The sequence below is a fragment of the Tiliqua scincoides genome, chromosome 6 (assembly GCF_035046505.1).
Source record: "Tiliqua scincoides isolate rTilSci1 chromosome 6, rTilSci1.hap2, whole genome shotgun sequence".
In the NCBI taxonomy this organism is placed as follows: Eukaryota; Metazoa; Chordata; class Lepidosauria; order Squamata; family Scincidae; genus Tiliqua; species Tiliqua scincoides.
This window is the reverse complement of record NC_089826.1, coordinates 71,278,865-71,300,561: the sequence shown is the minus strand read 5'-3', so window position 1 is coordinate 71,300,561 and position 21,697 is coordinate 71,278,865. Positions and strand designations below refer to the sequence as shown.

The 21,697-nt window shown below is 43.7% G+C and overlaps 1 protein-coding gene across 2 annotated transcripts in view; it reads right to left on the bottom strand.

Moving 5' to 3' along the window:
- Positions 1–16,566, bottom strand: part of PDS5A (PDS5 cohesin associated factor A) — a 71,879-nt gene extending 55,313 nt beyond the window's left edge. Inside the window, exons 1-2 of one of the 2 annotated variants that reach the window (XM_066631852.1) lie at positions 16,324–16,566; positions 15,282–15,455 (exon numbers count right to left, since the gene is read on the bottom strand). In XM_066631852.1, the coding sequence (XP_066487949.1) occupies positions 15,282–15,455; positions 16,324–16,350 (201 nt within the window). In that variant the 5' untranslated portion in view covers positions 16,351–16,566. The remainder of the gene's footprint in view (positions 1–15,281; positions 15,456–16,323) is intronic. The other variant, XM_066631853.1, reaches the window with a different exon arrangement.
- Between the last annotated feature and the right edge of the window lie 5,131 nt (positions 16,567–21,697).

The window sequence follows — 21,697 nt, the reverse complement described above, 5'->3', positions numbered from 1 at the left end:
ACTTACAGATTAATTTCATTCTTAATTGTCAGAAGGCCTCCAGGAGGCCTCAAAAGGCCATTGCCTGTCTGCTCGTCAAACTGGAAGTGGCTGGGAGTCATGTATCAGTGAATTCCCATATTCATGGAGGGTCCAAGAACTGACTCCCCCACTAATAAAAAGGCCCAATTGTACCACAATCAAAAGGGCACCACCAACTGAAATAAGGTCAATTGATTTTCAGGTGGCATTAAAATTGAATTAGCAAGAACCCTGACCTCATCTCCTGTGGGAGGGAGTTCCATAATCTGGATGCAATCATGGAGAAAGTTCTTCCACATGGTGCTCCAGATGTACTTCTGTTAGTAGCCAGAACATGGAAAAAGTTCCTTCTTAAAGATCCTAGCAGATGGGCAGTTTCGTACAGGAGGAGGAGATCCTCCAAATACTCTGGTTCCAGGTCATTTAGGGTTTTAAAGGTTAAAACCAGTATCTTGAATTGAACCTTGCTATTGCTTCTGAAAGCAGTTGATTTATATTCAATGAAAAGCTATGATTTGCTGTCAGCCACATAAGAAGCTTCTGATGTCAGCACATTACACTAAATCATGATTTAGTGTTCTGGCTGAACAGAGTTCTTGCTTTAAAATGAAAAGTGCAATGTTAAAGACAAACAGATATTACATAGGCTTGTGAACTGTGCTCATTACCTTGCCCCCATTTTTGCCAAAGCCCAAAAAATTCAGGTCAAACCTTGGTCTAGAGCTGGGGTCGGCAACCTGCCATTCTGGAGCCGCAAGCGGCTCTTTGAGCCTTCAGCTGCGGCTCTGTGCGGGACCAACCCGTCCCGGGGGAGGGGCTCACCCCTCCCACGACGCAGCCGCCGCTCACCAGTCCGAGCATACGGGCTGCGGCTGTGCCCCATAGGAGAGGGCGCGAACAGCTGGCGGAGCGAGCCCCCGCACATTCCCTCCTGCCGGAGCCGCAGCCCGAGCCTGTGCGTGTCTCCTCAGAAGTAAATCCCATTGAACACCCTGATGACCCCCCTTCCCACAAGCAGCCCTGACCCCAGGGAGCCAAGGCAAAAGCAAGCAATTGAATGCAGCTGCTCTCTCCTCCTCCCAAGCTCAGAGCACAATCCTGTGTGTGTCTCCTCAGAAGTAAGTCCCATTGTGCTTCCTTGTTTCCCTCCATGACCATGGCAAAAGCAAGCAATTGAATGCAGCTGCTCTGTCCTCCTCCCAAGCTCAGAGCACAATCCTGTGCGTGTCTCCTCAGAAGTAAGTCCCATTGTGCTTGCTCCCAGGAAAGTGTGCACAGGATTACAGCCTTCAAACTCCCCACTCAGCACCCCCTGTCACTCACTCACACTCTCACTGCTCCATTTCCTTCACTTGGAAACTTGAAAGGGGTTTGGAGACCCCTGCACCAGATGGTATTCTGTATATGTTTGTATACTGTATGTGTAACATACTGTATATGTAGCACCAAAGCATATTTCATGTTTGTGATCACTGTTAGTATGCCTTTTATTTTATGCAGTTTTGAACTCTTAGCGTGTTTGTTCAGGAGCACTTTTGTGAACAGTGTTAAGTAGTACTAAGTGGTCTTGTTCAGAGGTAGTATTGTGTGGAAAGGCATTTACAGAAGTACAGAAGTAAATGACAGTAAAGAATGACAGTATCCTTCACAAGCAGTTCACCTGCGCACAATCTAAAACTATTGTTCTCCAACTGTGGGTCTGGACCTGATTTTTAGTGGGACCTCTAAGAGGGGAGTGTATTATATAAGTGGGACCTATAAGAGGGGAGCGCAAACTATATATGCAATGTTATCTTCATTTTAGATGTCAAAAGGGTTTTGTGGCTCCGAAGGTTTCCTTTTTTCTGGAAAACGGGTCCAAATGGCTCTTTGCGTGTTTAAGGTAGCTGACCCCTGGTCTAGAGTTTTATGAGAACAGATTGTTTTTATCCAAAGAGCTTGCCAAATATTTTAACCCACATGTACCATAAATTCTGGAATTGTCCTCTCTGATGAATTAATTATCATTGGATAAAGTGGAATAGCTTTTATTCTGCTCATTTCTATTTACATTAGAATAGCAATTATTGCAGATCAAAAAGAAGTGAAATGCTTAATATTCTCTCAAGGAGCACTATTTAAAAAAAAAAACTATTCAAAAACCAGTTAATACCTAACAATGAATATTCAATGTTTTTCTTTCTTTTATCCACCTTGTCCACTATTTTCTCCAAGTCCAAGCACATCAGAGGGATGGTATTCAAAATCAGTTTTATTATTGCATCAATCCTAAGTGTCAGTGATTTCAGAAAAAAAAAAACAGGATTGCAGCCTCAGCACACTAACAGTATCAAGATTCATGCAGAAGTAGAAGGATGTTGTTTGGCTTGATGTTGTGATGGCACGTGGCCTAGATACCTTTAAAGGAGGATTGGACAGATTTATAAAGGAAGAGTCCATCACAGGTTACAAGCCATGATGACTGCATGCAACCTCCAGGTTTTAGAAGTAGCCTGACAGTATCTCTGAAGGCCTGACACTAGATGAGTGCTTCCTGAGACATCAGTTGGGTCACTGTGAGATACAGAAAGCTGAACTAGATGGGGCCTTTGGCCTGATCCAGCAGGACTCTACTTATCAGCTATGTCAGACCACTGTCTACTACAATGATTTTAAACCCTTTTCAGCCCACAGCACACTGATAAGGCACTAAAATTGTCAAGACACACCACCAGTTTTTTGACAATTGATAGGACACACCATGCTTCTGATGGGGGGGGCTCAAATCCCCAATGGGCCTACTAATAAATGATTCTCCCCCAAACTCCTGCTGCATACCTGAGGACCATTCACAGCATACTGGTTGAAAATTTCTGGTCTAGTAAATTCACACTGGACATCTATCCATTTATTTAGGTCCATACTAACTGCATAGGCAATGTCAACAATGGGGCAAAGACAGACCAAAAACATTAATTCCAGCAACACAATCCTAACATAGTCATTTGGTTTTGCCCAGGTCCTGTCACAGAGCCAAAATAAAAATACAATAAAATTGATGATTTCTGCTGCCTTTTATCATTGTTTAAAATTGTAATGGACACTGGACTATTGAGGAGGGAAGGAAAAAATATTGTTGTCTCACAAAAGTTTTTCCCCCAGCAACTTCGCTATACAAAGAAACCAGAGCCATAACCTTTATTTGGCACAAGAAAGAAAAGTCTATGAATCTGGGCAGTTCTAACCCAGTGATTTTCAACCTTTCTCATTTCATGGAACACTGACAAAGTACTAAAATGGTCAAAGGCACACCATCAGTTTTTTTACAATTAACAAGGCACACCATGCTGTTGGTGGGGGGTTCACACCCCCCCAATGGCCCTATTAATAAATGACTCTCCTCCAAACTCCTGTGGCACAGACCATTTGTGGCACACCAGTGTGCCACGGCACAGTGGTTGAAAATGGCTGTTCTAACCTCTAGCACAGGGGTGTCCAAAGTTTTTGACTGGAGGGCCACATCATCTCTCTGACACTGTGTCAGGGGCTGGGGGGGGGAACAATTAATTTACATTTAAAATTTGAATAAATTTGTATAAGTTTACATAAATGAATATATTAAAGATGAACTTAAATGAATGAATGAAGGTCTTTCAATAGCTCAAGGCCTATAAAAGGCCTTGCACAAAGCAAGGCTGGCCTTTCCTTTGCTGCCTCTGCTGCATCACAGACATGAAACAGCAAGCAGTGGAGGGAGCCCTCACCCCACAGCTCATGTGAGAGGTCAAACAGTTGCCCTCACGCTGAGAGCAGTTGAGTCTGGCCAGTGCAGGCTCCAGCAAATCTCCAGAGGGCCAGAGGCTCATTGGAGACTGGGGGCTCCCTGAGGGCCACATTGAGAAGCCTCGAGGGCCATATGTGGCCCCCGGGCTGGGGTTTGGGCACCCCTGCGTCTAGCACAAATGGCTAAGGATTTAATAATAGTCTGAATTGCTTTCACACAAGGAAAGTGTATATTTTCCTAATTATGCTATCTTTAATGACTTTAATTTTAATTTAATACTTTAATTTTTTTCCATTACATTTATGTTAAGATCTGGTTCTTTAGGAATTGCTTGGATACTAGTAACTGCTATATGTAACTGGAGAAGCTACAGCTTTGTATGCATTACATCCTTTTATTGTTGCCATGACTGTTTTATTGTTCTCTTGTTTTATAGCTGATATGCTATTGTCAGAGTACAGCTAAATCATTTGACTGAAAGAATAATGTAGTCTTTAAAGATTTATCTTCAAAGCAAACCTTTTTTGTTCTTTAAACACTACAAGAAATAGTTGTACTTACTAAACCTATTTATATAACTAAATATAAAGATTTTAAATAAATCAATAAGAAGTGTTGGTCATACAGTAGTACTTACAAGCTAAGGGCCCAATCCTATCCAACTTAACCATTGCCTGTGTAATCACAATGCAGCCTTGAGAAAAGGGAACCAATATTCCCTTACCTGGAGGAGGCCTCCATGATTCCCCCACCACCACAAGATGCAGCACATGCCCCATTTGCATGGCTGCACCAGCACTGGAAAATTGGATAGGATTTGGCCCTAAGACACTAATAGTTACTTAAGCTGTTCCTACTAAGGAGTTATTTAAAAACTACATTATATGCATCCTTAAAATCTGCAATCTCAAAAATATATTGACTCAACAGGCTGCTGAGATAACTGAACTATCCAAGACACAGTTCTCACTCCAAATTCAAGGATAACATATACAGTTATGTTTAGTCTTTAGAGGCCCTTTTTGTTTCCTAGCACTTTTCCTGATGTTGCCAAGAGACCATCACAGTGATACTGCACATGCAACTTTGCCATTAATTACTGTTGTGTGTATGACACGGAAGTGACTATAGCTGATGAAACACTTTCATTTCCATCTCACCTCAAAGACTCAAATTAGTAGTATTTCCTTCAGGACCAATGAAGTCATGGTGCTCATACACAAGAATAATTTAGAAGAACAAAACAAAATGAAGGATTAAGTCACTTTATTCCCAAACTAGCGTTCTGTGCTAGTGAAAATTTAGTGCAAAAGCCACATACAGACACCACTACCTGCTGCATTCTGAAAGACAATTACTTTTAAGTCAACTTCCAAAGAAAATCAGTGACATTTCTAGGTAAACACATCTAAGCAGCACACATCATGATTCTGAAGAAGTTTATCCCTTCTCCCATCATGAAATATTCTTAAAGTCTGGTCCAGCCAAAAACCATAAATTTATTTAATGAATTTTTATCACACCTTTCTCCTGGTAAGAACACTCAAGATGGCTTACAGCAATAATGATCAATAAAAACATTAAACACAGCAGTTAAAACAACACAGAGCTAACTGATTGCATCAATTAACAATTAAAAAACCAGTCAGTCATGTTTAGAAAAGGCATCCTAAACAAAAATGTCTTAAGGCCAGAAGATCGCCAAAGAGGGAGCCGTTCTTAGCTTCCAGGGGGAGTTCCACAACTAAGGTGCCACAACTGAGAAGGTCGTATTCCTCACCATCACCCCCCCCACACACCTCCATCAATGGCAGCATGGTTGAAAGAGCCCCCTCTGATGGTCTCAGCAGATGGGTCAGATAATATGGAAGAAAGATATCTTTCAAATACCTTGGCTTTAAAAGTCAAAACTAGAAACTTGAGTTGTGTGCAGAATGAACTGGCAGCCTGGCTGAATTGAACAGATGAGCCTCTGAAACCACAAGGGCAGCCACATTCTGCACTAGCTGCAGTTTCTGAACAAAGGCAGCGCCATGGACAGCCTCATGGACTACACGTCCATAGCCAACAAGACATATTCCAAAACAGAAATATGGTGAACTTTTGTCCTGCCAGCTCTGGCTTAGTTATGCAGCTAGCACACAGTCAGGAAGGACAAGAATCAGGTCATAGAATGGTTGCACACTCATCCACTTGCTTTGAAAATTTCAGTATTTTAATTTAAAATGTACAGTTAAAACTGCATTTCAAATCTAGCCAAAGCAACTTAAGGACTGAAAGACCCAAAGGAGGTCAAGTCAAAACTTTATCCACTACATATGACTTGATATAATTTCAAATTAAGATGTGAAAGAATGGCTGTTAGCCCAGAAAATGTTTTGGTACAAATTGTGGCAGCTTTATCATACATGAAAGGGAATACCTATAAAATTGTATCTGTGTATATTTGATGGCTTTATTCATGTGTTCAAGCAGTCACACACCTCCGAAGGAAAAAAATATTTCACTAGCATACGCTTTGAAATATCCAATTGAGCCTTCTAAAACAGGGGTCTCTAAATTTTTGGGCCAGAGGGCTGCATCAAATATCTGGCACAGTGTTGAGGGCCAGAAAAAAAATTTAAATATAAAATTTAAATAAATAAATTAGAGATGGAATTTAGATGAGTGAATAATTGAATGAATGGGCTCATTCATTCAACCTCTCTGGCCCTCAGAATGCTCTCCAGACACAACCAGAGCACAGCTCTGATCATGTTCAGCTAAGTGGGCCAGTGGTTTTCAGGGGACGAGAGGTTGGCCACGGGCTGCCTCTGGCCCCCAGGCCAGGGTTTGGAGACCCCTGCTCTAAAAGATAACATTTTGATTGGAGTCATTTTTTTACTTGTTCAATAAGCTACATTGACCAGATCCAAAATGCATGTTTTAACATTACAAAATAAACAAAGCACAATCAGACAGTTAAGGAAAAAAATCAACAAACTGATTAGAGACAGTATAGACAGACAGCTAGAAAGGATAAAGCAGTGTAAACCTCCTATGTGAGGGGATTCCAGAGCCTGAGGGCTGCCACTGAGGAAGCCTTGTTCCTATGCGCATGTCCAATAACCTCTAATGGACATTATACAGAGCAGTGCTTCTCCTACAGGTCTTAATGGGAAGGCAGAAATATTCAGGTGTGTAATATCCTTAACACACCTGGAGCTCAAACCATACAAACTACTGACACAAGGAAGGAAGAGGAGAGGACCATTGAGAGGAGAGGCCCAGCATGGTCCTAATGTGAGTAACTGTCGTGCCACAACCTTGCCCTTCCTCATGGACTCCACCATCCGTGGATTTCGGAATCCTCAGGAGGTGCTAGAATACCAAGGGCCCACTGTGCAAGGCAGCTTCCTATGCATCTGGTCCAATCACATATTTTCACATCAAAAAACTACATGCACGAGAGAAACTGAACTCTCCCCTACCTTACCACCTTATTGTTTATCACCCAGCACTTCTCTCAGTAAGCTCACTTCTGGAGTTGGTTTTAGAGAAAAGAAAGTTGGGGGAGTCTGCAGGAGAGAAGCTAGGCTCCCTGTATGCATGTGTGCCTTTCTGATGATAAATTAGATCCCAACAGACCCAATGCCATCCCACCCATTTGCCCCAGGGAAAAATCAGGACATTAACACTAAAGGCATCATACAAACATCACTGCTACATAGAATTATGAATGTTTATGCAAGTTTCGCTAAGCATCTAACACACTTTTTAAAGGGCTAGAATTCTAAACATAAGGGACTAAAGCATCCAAGAGTACAGCTGAACCAATGCCAATATGAACTAGACCTAAATAAAAGAATCCCATCAACAGCAACAAAATGAAATTAAGTTCCAAACTATCTTTTTTAATTGTCTAAATATCCAAAGATAAGCACTACTAGTTCTTTCCCAACTGAGCAAATCAACACATTTTAAAGTGGTGGCTCTCTTTTACTTTGCGGGGGCACAGCTGCCCCATTAATCACAACATAGTGTCTCCCCAAGTGGCTTTTTGCTGATGTCTCCTTTTTGGAGACTGTGAGCCTCTTTGGCAGGGGTCTCCAAACCTTGACCCAGGGGCCAGATGCTGCCTGCGGCAAGCCTCTATCTGGCTCGTGGTCAGCCTCTGGAGAACCTCTGGCCCACTTGAGTGAACATGACCGGAGCTCTGCTCCAGTCACACCTGGAGGGAGTTCTGAGGGCCTAGAAGCCTGCACACAGCTTCAGAACTCCTGAAGGCCAAAAAACATCATTTCCTGGTTTTCCTCCCAAACCGGAAATAACTTTTTGTGCCCTCTGAAGGCCTCCTGGGCCCTCAGAACACACTCCAGGTGTTTCATGTGATGTGCTGGTTCTGAGGTATTTACTCCTATACATTTAAGTAAGCTACTTGGAGGTGGGAGAATGGGGGTCAATTTAAGTGTGTGCTTTATTTCTGTGGAATGCTCTGGTGCTCGGAGAAATCCTGGAAATTTGAGCCCATTAATTTAAGTTCCATCTCTAATTATTTAAATTTTATATTTAAAATTAATTTTTTCTGGCCCTTGACCCCTTGCCAGATATTTGATGTGGCCCTCTGGCTGAAAAATTTGCAGATCCCTGCTGTTTGGGATAGAGACATCATCTTATTTCTTTGCTATGTAAATCTTTCGAGAACTTTTTTTGTTGAAAAGTGATGTCTAAATATTCTGACTTCTAAAATAACAGTGAACTTAATTTAACATTCCCATTCCCAGGTAAAAAGGAGAATATCAATATACTTACAAACACTTTTGGGTCAGTCACAATTAAAATGCAAGTCCTTTAGGCTGAAGGAAAGGTTCCCACATGGAAGTCAATGAAAAACGCCTTTCCACAGCAATACCCAAATGTTAAGTGAAATATTTAAAAAATCTCTTTTCACACACATCAGGTCAAATATGAGTAGAATCTTCATGCCAGCACCACACATTCTGGGCTGGCATGAAAATACCGCATGCATTTCAGCAGGCATATATGGCAAGAGGCTTTTAATTAGCTCACTAGTCAAGGGGAAATCCCTTTTTGTTACCTCCACTTTGGAGTTAAAATATTAAACTAATCATTTAACACCTCCATCAAGTTGCTATCAACACATTATGGAAACAGAAAAGTGCTCAAAATTTAAAATATTACTGCGCTTGAAGCAGATTAACCCTACAGAGACAACCACAGGGAGAAAAAAATTACAGCAAATGATCAACAACAAAGTTAATCACAGCAAAAAAAGGATGTCTTTTCACAAGCTGAAAACTGTTACCAAAGAACAGTTCCTTTCTAACAGAACTAACAACAAATGATAGCACCAAGGTTGATTACAGTATCAAAAGACAAAGCCAAAAGCAACACACCTGAAATACCCCTTTGACCAGCTGCAGGACAAATCTTACACAGGGATCAAATATCAAAACAATTCTACAAATAAGAACATTTGTCAGTCTGTGGCATAACAGGATCATAAATCTAACCAAAAAGAAATTTCTTCTAAAACAAGATTTTATTAGGGTGCCAAGTAAAGGGTTATGCATTAAATCATTATAGTATATAAAAATTATGGAAACAGCCAACAAGGCAAATCTGTGCAGGCAAGCATTTGGAGATTCTAACTCTACCAGAAAATCTGCTCAACTGTATAGCAGTAAGACAGAGTTCACATGCAGTTCAGTTGGCAACCTTCAGTTTTGGAAGACTATGGTATCGTGCTGAAATCCAAGCAACATATAAGAGACAGGCAAACTACCAAGGGGTGGAAGAAAACAAATGGAAGAGGACAAAAGGAGGATACAAAGATGATCCAAGAATTATCAGGACCAGTTTTTAAAGATAAATACAAAGCTACGGAAACAAGCACTGTAACTGGATAGCAGTGAAAATTCAGTAATGACCAAACCCAACTTGCAACATGAGCACAAATGTAACAGTGCAGTTAACCAGCATACTTGCTCAGACAGTGCAAATGACTCTATTAAACATTAATATTCTTTTGACGAAAGATGATTTGGACTTGAACTTTCCAAACTTTCTTTGTTGAAACATACTTAAAGTATTTAGATTAAATAAAAGATATATAGAAACTACCCAACAATGATTCCAGAGCATTTTGCTATCCACGTACGTAATAACTAACAATATTGCAAGGGTGTGTGTTACTAGGTTTTGGTAAAAAGTTCACCATATGCATTTGATAGTAAGTTACCTCATTTTGCTACAGTGCTTAAGAATGTATGCAAGGAAATCTTAACAGCACCAGAATTCAAAATTGACACACTAAGGTCCAAATCCTAACCCACTTTCCAGCACTGGCATAGCTGTGCCAAAGGGACATGTGAGCATCCTGCAGTTGGGGGGCACTCACGGCAGCCTCCTCAAAGTGAGGGAAGTTTTGTTTCCTTACCTAGGAGCTTCATTGCCCTTATATTGGTGCTGGAAAGTGGGTTAGGATTGTGCCCTAAGTCCCCTAACAAATGTACTGGCTTGCTTCCAGAGATGATGATGATGATGATGATATTAACTAGGTATTTATATACCGCCTTTCTGGTCATCGGATTACCCCTCTGACTTGATTCAAGGTGGTTTACATAGGCAGGCACTTCTAAATCCCTCAAGGGGATTCTGACAATCATAAAGGTTCTCTCTTTCAAGAACCAACCACATTTCAGAATGGATCTTCCTGGTTTGGTCTCACTTCTGGCCTCCAGTTCTCCCACGCAGGCTGACAAGCAGCTCCATCTCTCACATGGAGGGCAGCCAAGACACTTCTTGCTCACACCAAGAGCAGGTGGAATCACTCAGCTCGGCTTGTCAGCTGCTTCAAGGTCTCACCATTCTCAGCCGTCAGGGAACTGCCGGTGTCCTCAAACTGGTGACCTTCTGATGTAATCTTCGGGCTAACGGAGGCTCTACCCTCTAGACCAGACCTCCTGCCCGTACAGATGTCAAAAATGTACATATTTTGAAACAACCAAGTCTAGCAGGCCCAACACTATTATATCTGCGTGAAAGCAACACTAAAGGACATACTGCGACTGTGCAAAAGTGCTGACACAGCTGTCTGTAACTCAGAGAGCCAATGTATTTTGAAACATCTTCTCTTCATTCTAATATAGTAACCAAAAGTTATCTGCTCTTACTGTTCAGCTGATATGCAGCTTTTGGATGGCTATGGAGTACAGAAACACAGTGACCAGGATCAGGCAATGATTTTCATCATAATGAGCTGCTATGCACAACCTCTGCACTCATTCACTATGCTTTATATAAGAACAGAATCACAATGTGGAAGAAATCCATTCCCATGAAGTTAAGGAACAAGTTACTTCAAAAGGTTTGTTCACCATGTTCAATCTAGACATCCAGTTACATGCTGATTACCTATAATCTCCCATTTCAAAGTTTATGTCCCACTATTAAAGCCTTTCTCAAGGTTGACCCAAGTGACCAAACACAACCTTATAACACAAAGTTATAGGGACTCTTTTTCACTCTTATAAGAATCTTCACCTCTCTCTAGAGCAGGGGTGCCCAAACCCCAGCCTGCGGGTCATTTGTGGTCTTCAGGGACTTCCAATCCGGACTGTAGGCCCCCTGAGCCTCTGGCCCTTTGAAGACTTACTGGAGCCCACACTGGCCCAATGCAACTGCCCTCAGTGTGGGGGCAACAGTTTGACCTCTTGCGTGAGCCATCGGATGAGGGCTCCCTCCACTGCTTGTTATTTCATGTCTGCGATGCAGCAATGGCAGTGAAGGAAAGGCCAGCCTTGCTTTGTGCAAGCCCTTTTATAGGCTTTAAGCTATTGCAAGACCATCATTCATTCATATAAGTTCCATCTCTAATACATTCATTTATATAAATTTATTCAAATTTGAAATATAAATTAATTCTTTTTTTCCCCTGGCCCTCCGACACAGTGTAAGAGATGATATGGCCCTCCTGCCAAAAAGTTTGAACATCACCTCTAGAGCAGGGGTGCCAAACTCATTTCAAACAGCAGGCCACACAGTACTCACAATGCCTGCTGAGGGCTGGAAGTGATGTCATTAAGCAGTTGATGACCAGACACAAGAGCTTTTCTGTCATTAAACAGGTGATGACCAATAAACAAGAGCTTTTCCCTCACTTAGGAACTCATTAGCTACAAATAACAGAATAGCAAACATGCGAATTTTGATTATATTTTCAAAATATGGAAGAGCCCAATTATCCTGCCCTTTCAGAAGTGACACCTCAGCAGCTGATCAGGGTGCTAAGAGAGCCCAAGGCCCCAATAAAGAGCTTCCACAGGCCAGATTGTGGGCCTTATGTCTGACAACCCCTACTCTAAAATCTGGTGAAATGTAGGGACTGTGAAAGACAGCTTGGTATTTTGTGAGCATCCCCAAATTCAGAGTGACATGGAGGAGCCCTACCCTTTCTCCAGTACAGAGATGGGAAGGAAGCTTGCCCCAGTCACACTTGGTTTCAGAGACCATTCACTCCCATATAGACAGGATCCTGACTGTTCCTCAGGACAGAGCTGGTGGTAAGCACAGATTTTAGCTAACTACCTAGCACAGACACAATCTGCAACCCTAGGCTAACCCTAACAGAAACACCACCACATACATTTCTCTTCCTTTCTACAACTGTTATAATCTTATAGCTGAATTCAACACCTAACATAAAGGTGGACTTCTAGTGCAGGACTGTAATGGACACCAAAACTCACTACTGACAAATCAGTTCCTACACGTCTTCTGCACCAAAGAACCAAATTCATCTCTTGAACAGACTTTTCATATTCCCTACCTGTCATCCCACCAGAAACATAACTTTCAAAAACAGCAAAAGGTGGTTAAGATTATTTCTGAAGTTTTACAAAGATGGACAATCACCAACTACAAATCTCAAGAGCTACCAGATACCAAACCTAAATATGCAGGCAAATTAATTGCAGCATTATCACATATATGTGCTGCTACCTCAAACTAGAGTCAGTTCAGTTCAGTAGACCTTTATTGGCATAAAATACAGAGAAAGAACAAAACAAAACAAAAATATACAAAGACACCACAACATAGACATCAGTCTTTTCCTCACATACTGCCCAGAGTTCCAGAGCTCTGCCTGGCAATTACCCCAGATAAAAAGGCAGCGACCCTATCAAGGGTCTCAGAGTCAGATGTGGAAAGGAGAGACTGAAGCATGATTGAGTCCTCCCAGCCCTGCATCCTAGTTAGCAAAGGGCCTAGATATTTCTTGCAACTAGAGTCGAAATACCATTTGAATCCAATACTGAAAATCTACCTACCAAGGCTGCAGCAACAACAAATTTACTTCAAACTCAGGGTCCACAAATTTTGATTTGGATTATCAGAAACCATTATTTTTATTGTTACTAATCTTCCCCCCCCCAAGCCTCCAACATCTTCTCTCCTACTGGAGCTCTGCTTTTTTTTTGTCTCCCTGGTTCACCCACACTCCTCCTACTCTTCTATTACCCCTACTTCAGCACTTCAAAGGGTAACAGAGAATTTCACCTTGGCAGCCTGCACCTTTTTCTCCTGTCCCAGAAATTCTCTCTCCCACCACCTGAAAGTTTCCAAGAGCATGCAGGACCAGAAGAGTCAACTTCAATTGCTCAGACAATTGAGCCAATGCCTCGCTGAGACTGTGACTAGGCTAGAGCATGCAACCATTCCCATGCAACCCTTCCAACATCAACCTCACTAGACTGAATCTTGGCTGCAATAGCAACTGGGAGACTGCACTCTGCTGCTTTGTGGCAGATCATTCAGGGTCCTTACCACAGCCTTGGATTGGGTGATCACACATCTTCCATCCTCTCAAGTGAGGCATCTGCCAATCATGCACATATCCCCTCAGTGACTTTTGCAGAAGCCATAAACAGCACTTTCTGATGTTTGCAAACCTCACTGCAAGGAGGGATGGGCAGCCCTGCTCCTACCCTACATTTTCTGCAATTCACAGGGAATCTGGGGAGAAGCACTTGTCATTGGCACACTAGTGAGGGAATTTGTGGAGTTCTGAATGCAATTTAAGAGTTCACATATTTAGTGACTGCTTTATTATATAACCACCTCTTGATTGTAACTTTGATTTTTTCCAAAATATAGGGAACACACGCACCATTTTTGAGTCATGATGAAGTCAAAATAAATGTTAGTTCTAGGAAAAATTTGGCATCCCAGTTTCATAGTACATGTAACAAATATCAACTATATTACTTATAGACCACATTTAAATTTTAATAAAGTCAGTGACTTTGCATGCACTATCTTTCAATGGTAGAGTTTTATATAACTTGTCAATAGATTGATGACTCAACTATACCACATCTCTCAAAAAAAATTTTTTACAAGCTACAAGAATTCTTAATTCACGTCAACTAAGCATAACCCATGTCTATAGAAAAACTCTAAGGTCCAAATCCTAACCAGCTTTCCAGTGCTGACCCAGCTGTGCCAATGGGGCATGATGTGCTGCATCCTACAGTTGGGTGCAGACAGAGAGGCCTCCTCAATGTTTGTTCCCTTACCTCAGAGCTGCATTGCCCTCACTTTGGTGCTGGAAAGTTGGTTAGGATTGTACCCTAAGACTTTTAAACTCCTTAGAAACTGAGAACCCACCTCAAAAATTTGAGCTACCTCCCAAAACATTTCTAAGAGAAGAATTTTTATTTGTACAACAGAGCATAATTGGCATATGTAAAACTGGACTATAAATCTTATCAACCTCTGGTACAAGAACATACTGAAAACATACATTTGCCTAAAAAACCACTAGGCTAGTGTTTCTCAACCATCGGTACGGGTACCACCAGTAGTTATTTGAGGTGGTGTCTGGTTGTACTTGCAGGACCCCTAGACACCTGCTGCCTGGCAGTGAGAACAGGAATGCAACACAGCAAACAGTGGAAGGAGGCTCCAAAGCATGCTTTTCCACACTCAAAAAAGCCTCCTGTCCACTGAGCCTCTCTCACTGGTGTTTGTCATGTCTCATTTGGCCTTTCAACCCAGAAGTAACTGGCAATTATGTCATCACCAGTTACTTCCGGTGGCACTTTGAATAGGTGTACAGCGGAGAACAAACATTGAGAAACACTGATCTAGGACACCAATTTTCAACCTTTTTCATCTCACAGCACACTGACAAGGCACCAAGATTGTCAAGGCACACAATCAGTTTTTTTATCATTGACAAGGCACATCATACTGCTGGTAGGGGCCTGACATCCCCCAAGGGCCCTATTAATAAATGACTCTCCCTGAAGTCCCATGGCACACCTGTGGACGATCCACGGCACACCAGTGTGCCGCAGCACAGTGGCTAAAAAATCACTGCTCCAGGATAATAGGTATGGGGGTGGGGGAGAAAGCAATAGATTTGATGACAGATTTGTCCAGAATGGCAAATCGGGGGGGGGGGGGGTGTGAAAAGGGGAAAGGATCTTACCTTCAAGCGCTTGACGACTTCGTCATTTGTAATTTTATCTGTGATCTCCTTAACTCCTGGAGGGTAGAAGATGATTTTGCCATCGGCAGGAGGCTTTGGTTGGGTAGATGGAAAATCCATCCTGGTGCTGCTGGTTATAAAGTTTCCTTCTTCTCCACAGTCCTCTACCGGCCTCTATCGGTCAGAAAACAAAAGTTCAATGGAGTGGAGGCGACTTTCTAAACCTCTTTTTTTTGGCCCTCCCCCATTTCTAAACCTCGATTCAAAAGAAGCCCCTGCTGGTTCCCAGTGAGGTCCACCACCAGCCCCCCACTTACGTGGGGGTTCATGCTTCCCCCAACACCACCCCCTCTCCCCACTGCCTCCTTTCACTGGGTGGCCACTCTGAGCCCAGCATGATGAGTTGGGCTGCCACCCTGCTTCACAATGAAGCCCCCCAATAAACAAAGACCCCCTTGGGGGGCAGGGGAGAAGGAAAGGGGGTGGGTGGCGGAATCCTGGCGTCCCCCGCAAGAGGTTCCACTTTCCAGCCAACCTGGGAGGGGAGGTTCACAATGAAGCCCCCCAATAAACAAAGACCCCCTTGTGAGGCAGGGGGTAGAGGGAGGGGGAAGGAAGGAGGAAAGGGACGGGTGGGGGGAATCCTGGCCCCCCAACAAAGGGTTCCCAGGCAGGCACTTCCAGCCAGCCTGGGAGGTGAGGCCTAAACTGTTAGGCCTCAAAACTATCCAGAGACACAGAAGCCAGGAGGGGGAGAGCCGGAGGGGTGAGGGGGTACAACCCCGGGGACAGCACAGCCCCTCCCCCCCTCCAAGCCCTCCCCCCAACCGTCCCTCGTGTTCAGCTCGGTGGGGGGACAGCCCAGCCGAGCACCCTCCCTGAGGCCACTTTCCCTCAACTTCCACCTCAGGACCCCTCCCCCCCGCAGAGATCGCGCCTCGCCCCCCTCGATGCCCCCCCCAAAGGGCCACGCCAGGGGAGGGGCGCACACCGCAGCCGGAGAGCCGAGCGCGCCGGGCCGCCCGCCCGCCCGCCTTTTTACCTCATGCAGCTCCGGAAGGTGCAGCATGGAGCGGCCCGCTGGTGCAGCTGGGGGAGCGGGAGCGGGAGACGGCCGTCCTGTGCTGGGCGGCGGCGGCGGCGGCGACAACCAGCGTGGCCTCCCGCCCGCCCGCCGGCCCGCGCCACTCGCGTCCTCCCCTCAGCCCGGCGCTGCTCTCCGGGAAACCTCTCGGGCGGCAGAGCGGGCGCTCACTCCGCCTCGGCCGGGAAACAGTGCCGCTCCCCGGCCGGCCGCGGAAGGGCAGCCCGGGAGGAGAGCGGCCCCACGTCGCCTGCCCGTCCCTCCCCTTCCGCGCTCTCGCCGGCCCAGGCGGGCAGCGGGCGCCGCCCTGCGCTGGGCAGGAGGCCGCAGTCCCGCCTGGAGCGTCTACTCGGAAGCAAGTCTCACTGCGGTCAGTGGGGCTCACTCCCGGGCAAGTGTGGATGGCATGGCGGCCTCAGAGCCCGAGCGTGTCTACTCAGAAGTAAGCCCCATTATAGCCAATGAGGCTTACACCCAAGTGTGGATAGGGTTGCAGCTTCACAGCCCAATCCTATACATTTCTACTCAGAAGTAAGCCCCACTATAGTCAATGGGGCTTATTTCCAGGAAAGCATGGATAGACTTGCAGCCTATGCATGTCTACTCAGAATAAGTTCCATTATTGTTAATGGGGCTCACTCCCAGGAAAGTGTGGATAGGCTTGCAGCCTTCCAGCATAATCCTAGGCATATCTACTTAGATGTAAGGCCAACTGATTTCAATGGGACTTACTCCCAGGAAATTGTGTATAGGATTGCAGCCTTACATCCCAGTGCTTCCTCTGGTCGATGCTGAAACTCTGGCCATTGTTAAGGGACAAAATTCATGACTAAAGTTTGGGAGAAGAGATGCAATATAGCTTTTTTTCTGGCAATTGGGGTGCATTGGGTTATGTGTACACTAAAGTTCAGGTTTATGTCTGTTGTGGAAGTACCTTTATAATTTGTGTACATTCAACACTGAATGAGGTCCAAAAGTGACAAGTAAATACAGGTCGCATAAACACGTTTCTAGGAAATCCCTTCCCTGAACTCAAGGCTTTGTCAAGCCCTGTACAGCAATGGTTCTCAAACTTTTTAGCACAGGGTCCCAATTTTTAGAATGACAATCTGTCAGAACCCACCAGAAGTGGTGTCATTAACCTGGAAGTGATGACATGGCTTGAAGTGACATCATCAAGCAGGAAACTTTTTAACACCCCCCCCCCATCTGACTGAATTAAGTACATCCAGTTTACTATAAATTAAAATTTTTATTTTAAATAAAGAACCCTCCTAATCCTCCCAAGAAGTTGGTCTGGCTCAGTTGGTAGAGCTGCCGCCTTGTATGCCTGAAGATCTGAGGCTGCCAGTTCGAAACAACCAGAAGTACCCCAGAACTGAAGACAGAACTGTGAAATACTGATGAGCTGACCCTGGGTGGTAGAGAGGAGTTGCCCTCAAGTGGAGGGTGGGAGGCGAAGGGCCAGAGAGAGGCCAGACTAGGAAGGAATCCAGCTGGAAGGAGGAGTTCTATGAAAGACTAGAACTATTCAATTGTAAAAATCCCTAGAACACCTGCCTAGAACGGAGTTTAGAACAGCCTGCCTATGTAAACTGCCTTGGATTAAAGTCTGAGGAGAAATCTGAGGACCAAAAGAAAGGCGGTATATAAATACCTGGATAAATATAAATCTGTTTAAAAAAATTAATCCCAAAGGCTGAAATTCTATCCACACTTACCTGGGAGTAAGCCCTATTGACTATCATTGCTGAAAGCATATGCATAGTAGCTTGTCAAAATACAGATCTGTAACATTTCCCCAAATGCAGTCACATTCCATGGTAGCATCAAGTCTAATATATAGAAACTGTAATACACATTGAAATGAATGGGGATTCACCTGACATTGGCTCACAACCCACCTAGTGGATCCCAACCCACAGTTTGAGAAACACTGCGTGTACAGTATATGACTTTCACAGCACAGCATTTTTTGAGAGGTGTGATTTTCCCTTTGTGCTGGCCTCTACCCTGAGGTAACCTTCATGTCCCAAGTTTTGCCTATTTGAAACTTTCTAGTAATTAGTCATCTGATATCCTTTTCCAGAAAGATGCATAGCGTATCTTTGACCATATGGGAACCATATTCAGCTCTACAGAGAATGCAGCTCAGAACCTTTTCAGCTCTGCAGAAAAAGATGAAATATCTGAGGCTTCAATCCCGTGCACATTTCCCTGGAAGTAAATCTCACTGAATACAGTGGGAATTACTCCTATATAAATATGTATCAGATTGTACTGCACATGGATGAGTCACAACTCTCATGTTGAAAGAAGCTACTATCTATAATCTATCTATACACCCACATTTCTGGGAACAAATCCCATTAAACAGTGGAGTTTACTTCTGAGTAAACCTGTAAGAACTTAAAATGTTAGAAGTGACCTGGTTTCAGACTATAAAAATAATCAAGGTGTTATGGGCTAAGGCTATTGTTATTAAAATTTTCTAGGTGGTAAGGAGCCTCTCACTTATCACTGCCCTGAGCCTGGATGCAGCACACACCCTGTTATGTCTTTTGTCCCTCAGAACTTCTCTGATTAGAGAGCAATCAACCTTTTGTGTACTCCTGGAAAGACACACTCAAACTCAATCAAGTCCAGGAAACTTGGGCTGCATCCCCAAAGGGAAGCTCCAAATTCCTTTGTCCACCCAGAAATGCTTTTGTTTCCTTTGTGAAAAGTCCTATAAATGTGGCCACTTTTCTTTGGAGAGTGTCTTAGCTGCTGTGTTGCTGAGCATTTTTTTCCTGGCCATTTGCCAAGGAGCACCTTTTTGCTCTTTTTCTCCCTTGGAACCTGGGATTGTGCAGCCATGCCCTTGATGCTTAGAGAGGACTTCAAAACCCTGCCCAGCAGAAATGGTAATCTTCCCTTCATTTTTTCTCTCTTTCCTCCACTCTTTTCTCTCTCCCTACTAAAAAACCTCCATTCTCATGTTCGTAATTCAAAGCTTCCAGCTAAATTGTCTTCTTTTGCTTGTTAACTGAAGGGGTAACCCAGGTTATATCAGTCTCATTCAGTCACGTTCTCCAACTAACTCCTGCTGTCCAAACACAGCTATTCACAAGTATTTCTTCCATTTGCAATAGTTTAAAGCTCTGTAACTTATTTCTTAAGCAAAGTACCTGAGATTCTATCTATATTTCTTCAATAAACTCTTAACTTCTTTAAAAAAGCTCAGTCTCATGGTAGCTTGATTCTGAGGCTGTTTGCACAACTCGCCCATGTCAGTGATCTGAAACTGTTGGACACTGCTGTTCTTGACCTCTTGGTCTAACATTTTGCTAATGTCTCCAATTTGGTTCAATTTGAGTTATTGTGTGTATATGCACAACATGTGTAGGAACACGTGTGAGTGAAGGAGCAGTGTTGGCAAGGCTATGTAGACTACAATGGTCACCTACAGCATGCCTGGCAACAGCAACCAGCTATTCCTCTCTTGGGTTGCTAACCTACTTTTCTTTAGCTTTGTCCATGATAGACAGTGATATAACTGGGGCAGCCACAGACTTCACTGACACCTATTACTCTACTGTCTGTTTTAGAACCTGCAAAGGGTGGAACCTGTAAAGGGTTAGCAATTCCACTCATATGTCTTTTTCAGATGTGGCTTCATTTCTGATGCTATTCAGTAAAAAAAATTAACTTTATTACAGTTATTGTTACTAGGCATTAGCAGACAGAGATGCTCTGTACCTACCCCAGTTCTTACTTAAGGATGTCAGGAGAGGGACTGCTGGTACCAGGGCTTGGGGTTTGCATTCTTACTCTCTGATCCCACATGCACCAACATGGGAAGTTTCCTTGAGGCTTATAGTCAGGGCTGCAATAATGAACAAAGGAGTCAGGGGACAAGGACAGTACAGTTGGACTGGACGGATAACCAGCAGCATATGCAGGCACTAGTAAATGAGCATGGCATGCATCCCATGTGGCTAGAGGGGCAGCTGATGCAACAAGGAACCTGAGTTGCATGCAAGTTAGATGATTGACCTGTGCAGTGCACACTTGCTACAGCCTGCCACAAGTGCCTGTCAGTGGTTCTACCAGGTCTCTTCAGGTAGATCACATCTCAGATTTGAACCTGTGCCTTCTGGTGCTTGAGACCTCTGCTCTTCCACTGTGCTAACAGTACAGTGCGCTAATATACAGTCACTCTATTCCTCTACAGTGCTAAAATACAGTCACTCTATTCCTGCTGTATAAGGCTGGGTCATTTTCAGGGCACTGCAGAATGTTATTCGCAACAACACAATTCCTTATCATATATCCTGCTGTTTGTTTCCTGCTGTGACTGAGAAGCTTCAGATGAGAGCTGCTTTGCAGATTAGCCAGTGTGAGTTTGAGACCTACCTACCTGTTGCTACTCCTTTTCCCCTGCTCTGTCAAAGATGAACTTGATAGTGGCAAAGAAGGATATTTCCAGCAAGTGGTTTCTCCCATGGGGACCTGAACTTTTTCCTGGGAGAAGCTTTTTATTCTGTGTGCCTGCTCTAAGGGAGCTATCTTCTTTCCTTGGATACTGTAAAAGATCCTTTTTGGTAGTGTGTGATTCTGAGAGTGGCAGAAGGCAATTTGAATTCTGAGTGCTGGGGTTCCCAGCTGGCCACTGTTTCTGACTCTTTACTACCAGTAATAGCTCCTGCAGGGGGAGGTGCTATGGAATCCTTGTCAGGAGCAGTGCAGTGTGCTAATGCCAGAAGGGTGTTTCCCTATCAACTTACATTGATTGGCTGTCTCCATGTGCTGCTGGCTCATGACTGAAACATGCTGGAGGTGTTGCAGTTTTGACAGCCATTCCCCTCTACAGCATCTCTTTTTGGAAAAAAAAAAATCCTCCTCCCCTTTGTGCTGGACTAGTAGGATAAGGACTACAGTGTAGTTCAGTGTTTCTAACTCTTTGTTGGGACCCCATTCATTTCAATTTGTATCTTCTTTTTTAAATTAGATCTGATGCTATGGTATATGACTGCATTTGGGGAAATGTTACAGATCCAAAGTACAGCAGGTGCAGCATTTTTAACAGGCTACTATGTCTATGCTTTTAACAATGAAAGTCACTGGGGCTTACTCCCAGGTAGATGTGGGTAGGATTGCAGCCTTTGGGATGTTTGGGGAATTTTTTTAAAAAGATCAGCAATTGTTTGGCAGGATCAGAAAGGTTCTTTATTTTAAATGAATTTTTAAACTTTCTTATTTTAAACTTTTGATTTACTTAAATTCATTCATTTGATTTCATCATATCAAGATGTTAAAGTTTTCCTGCTTGATGATGTCACTCCTGGGC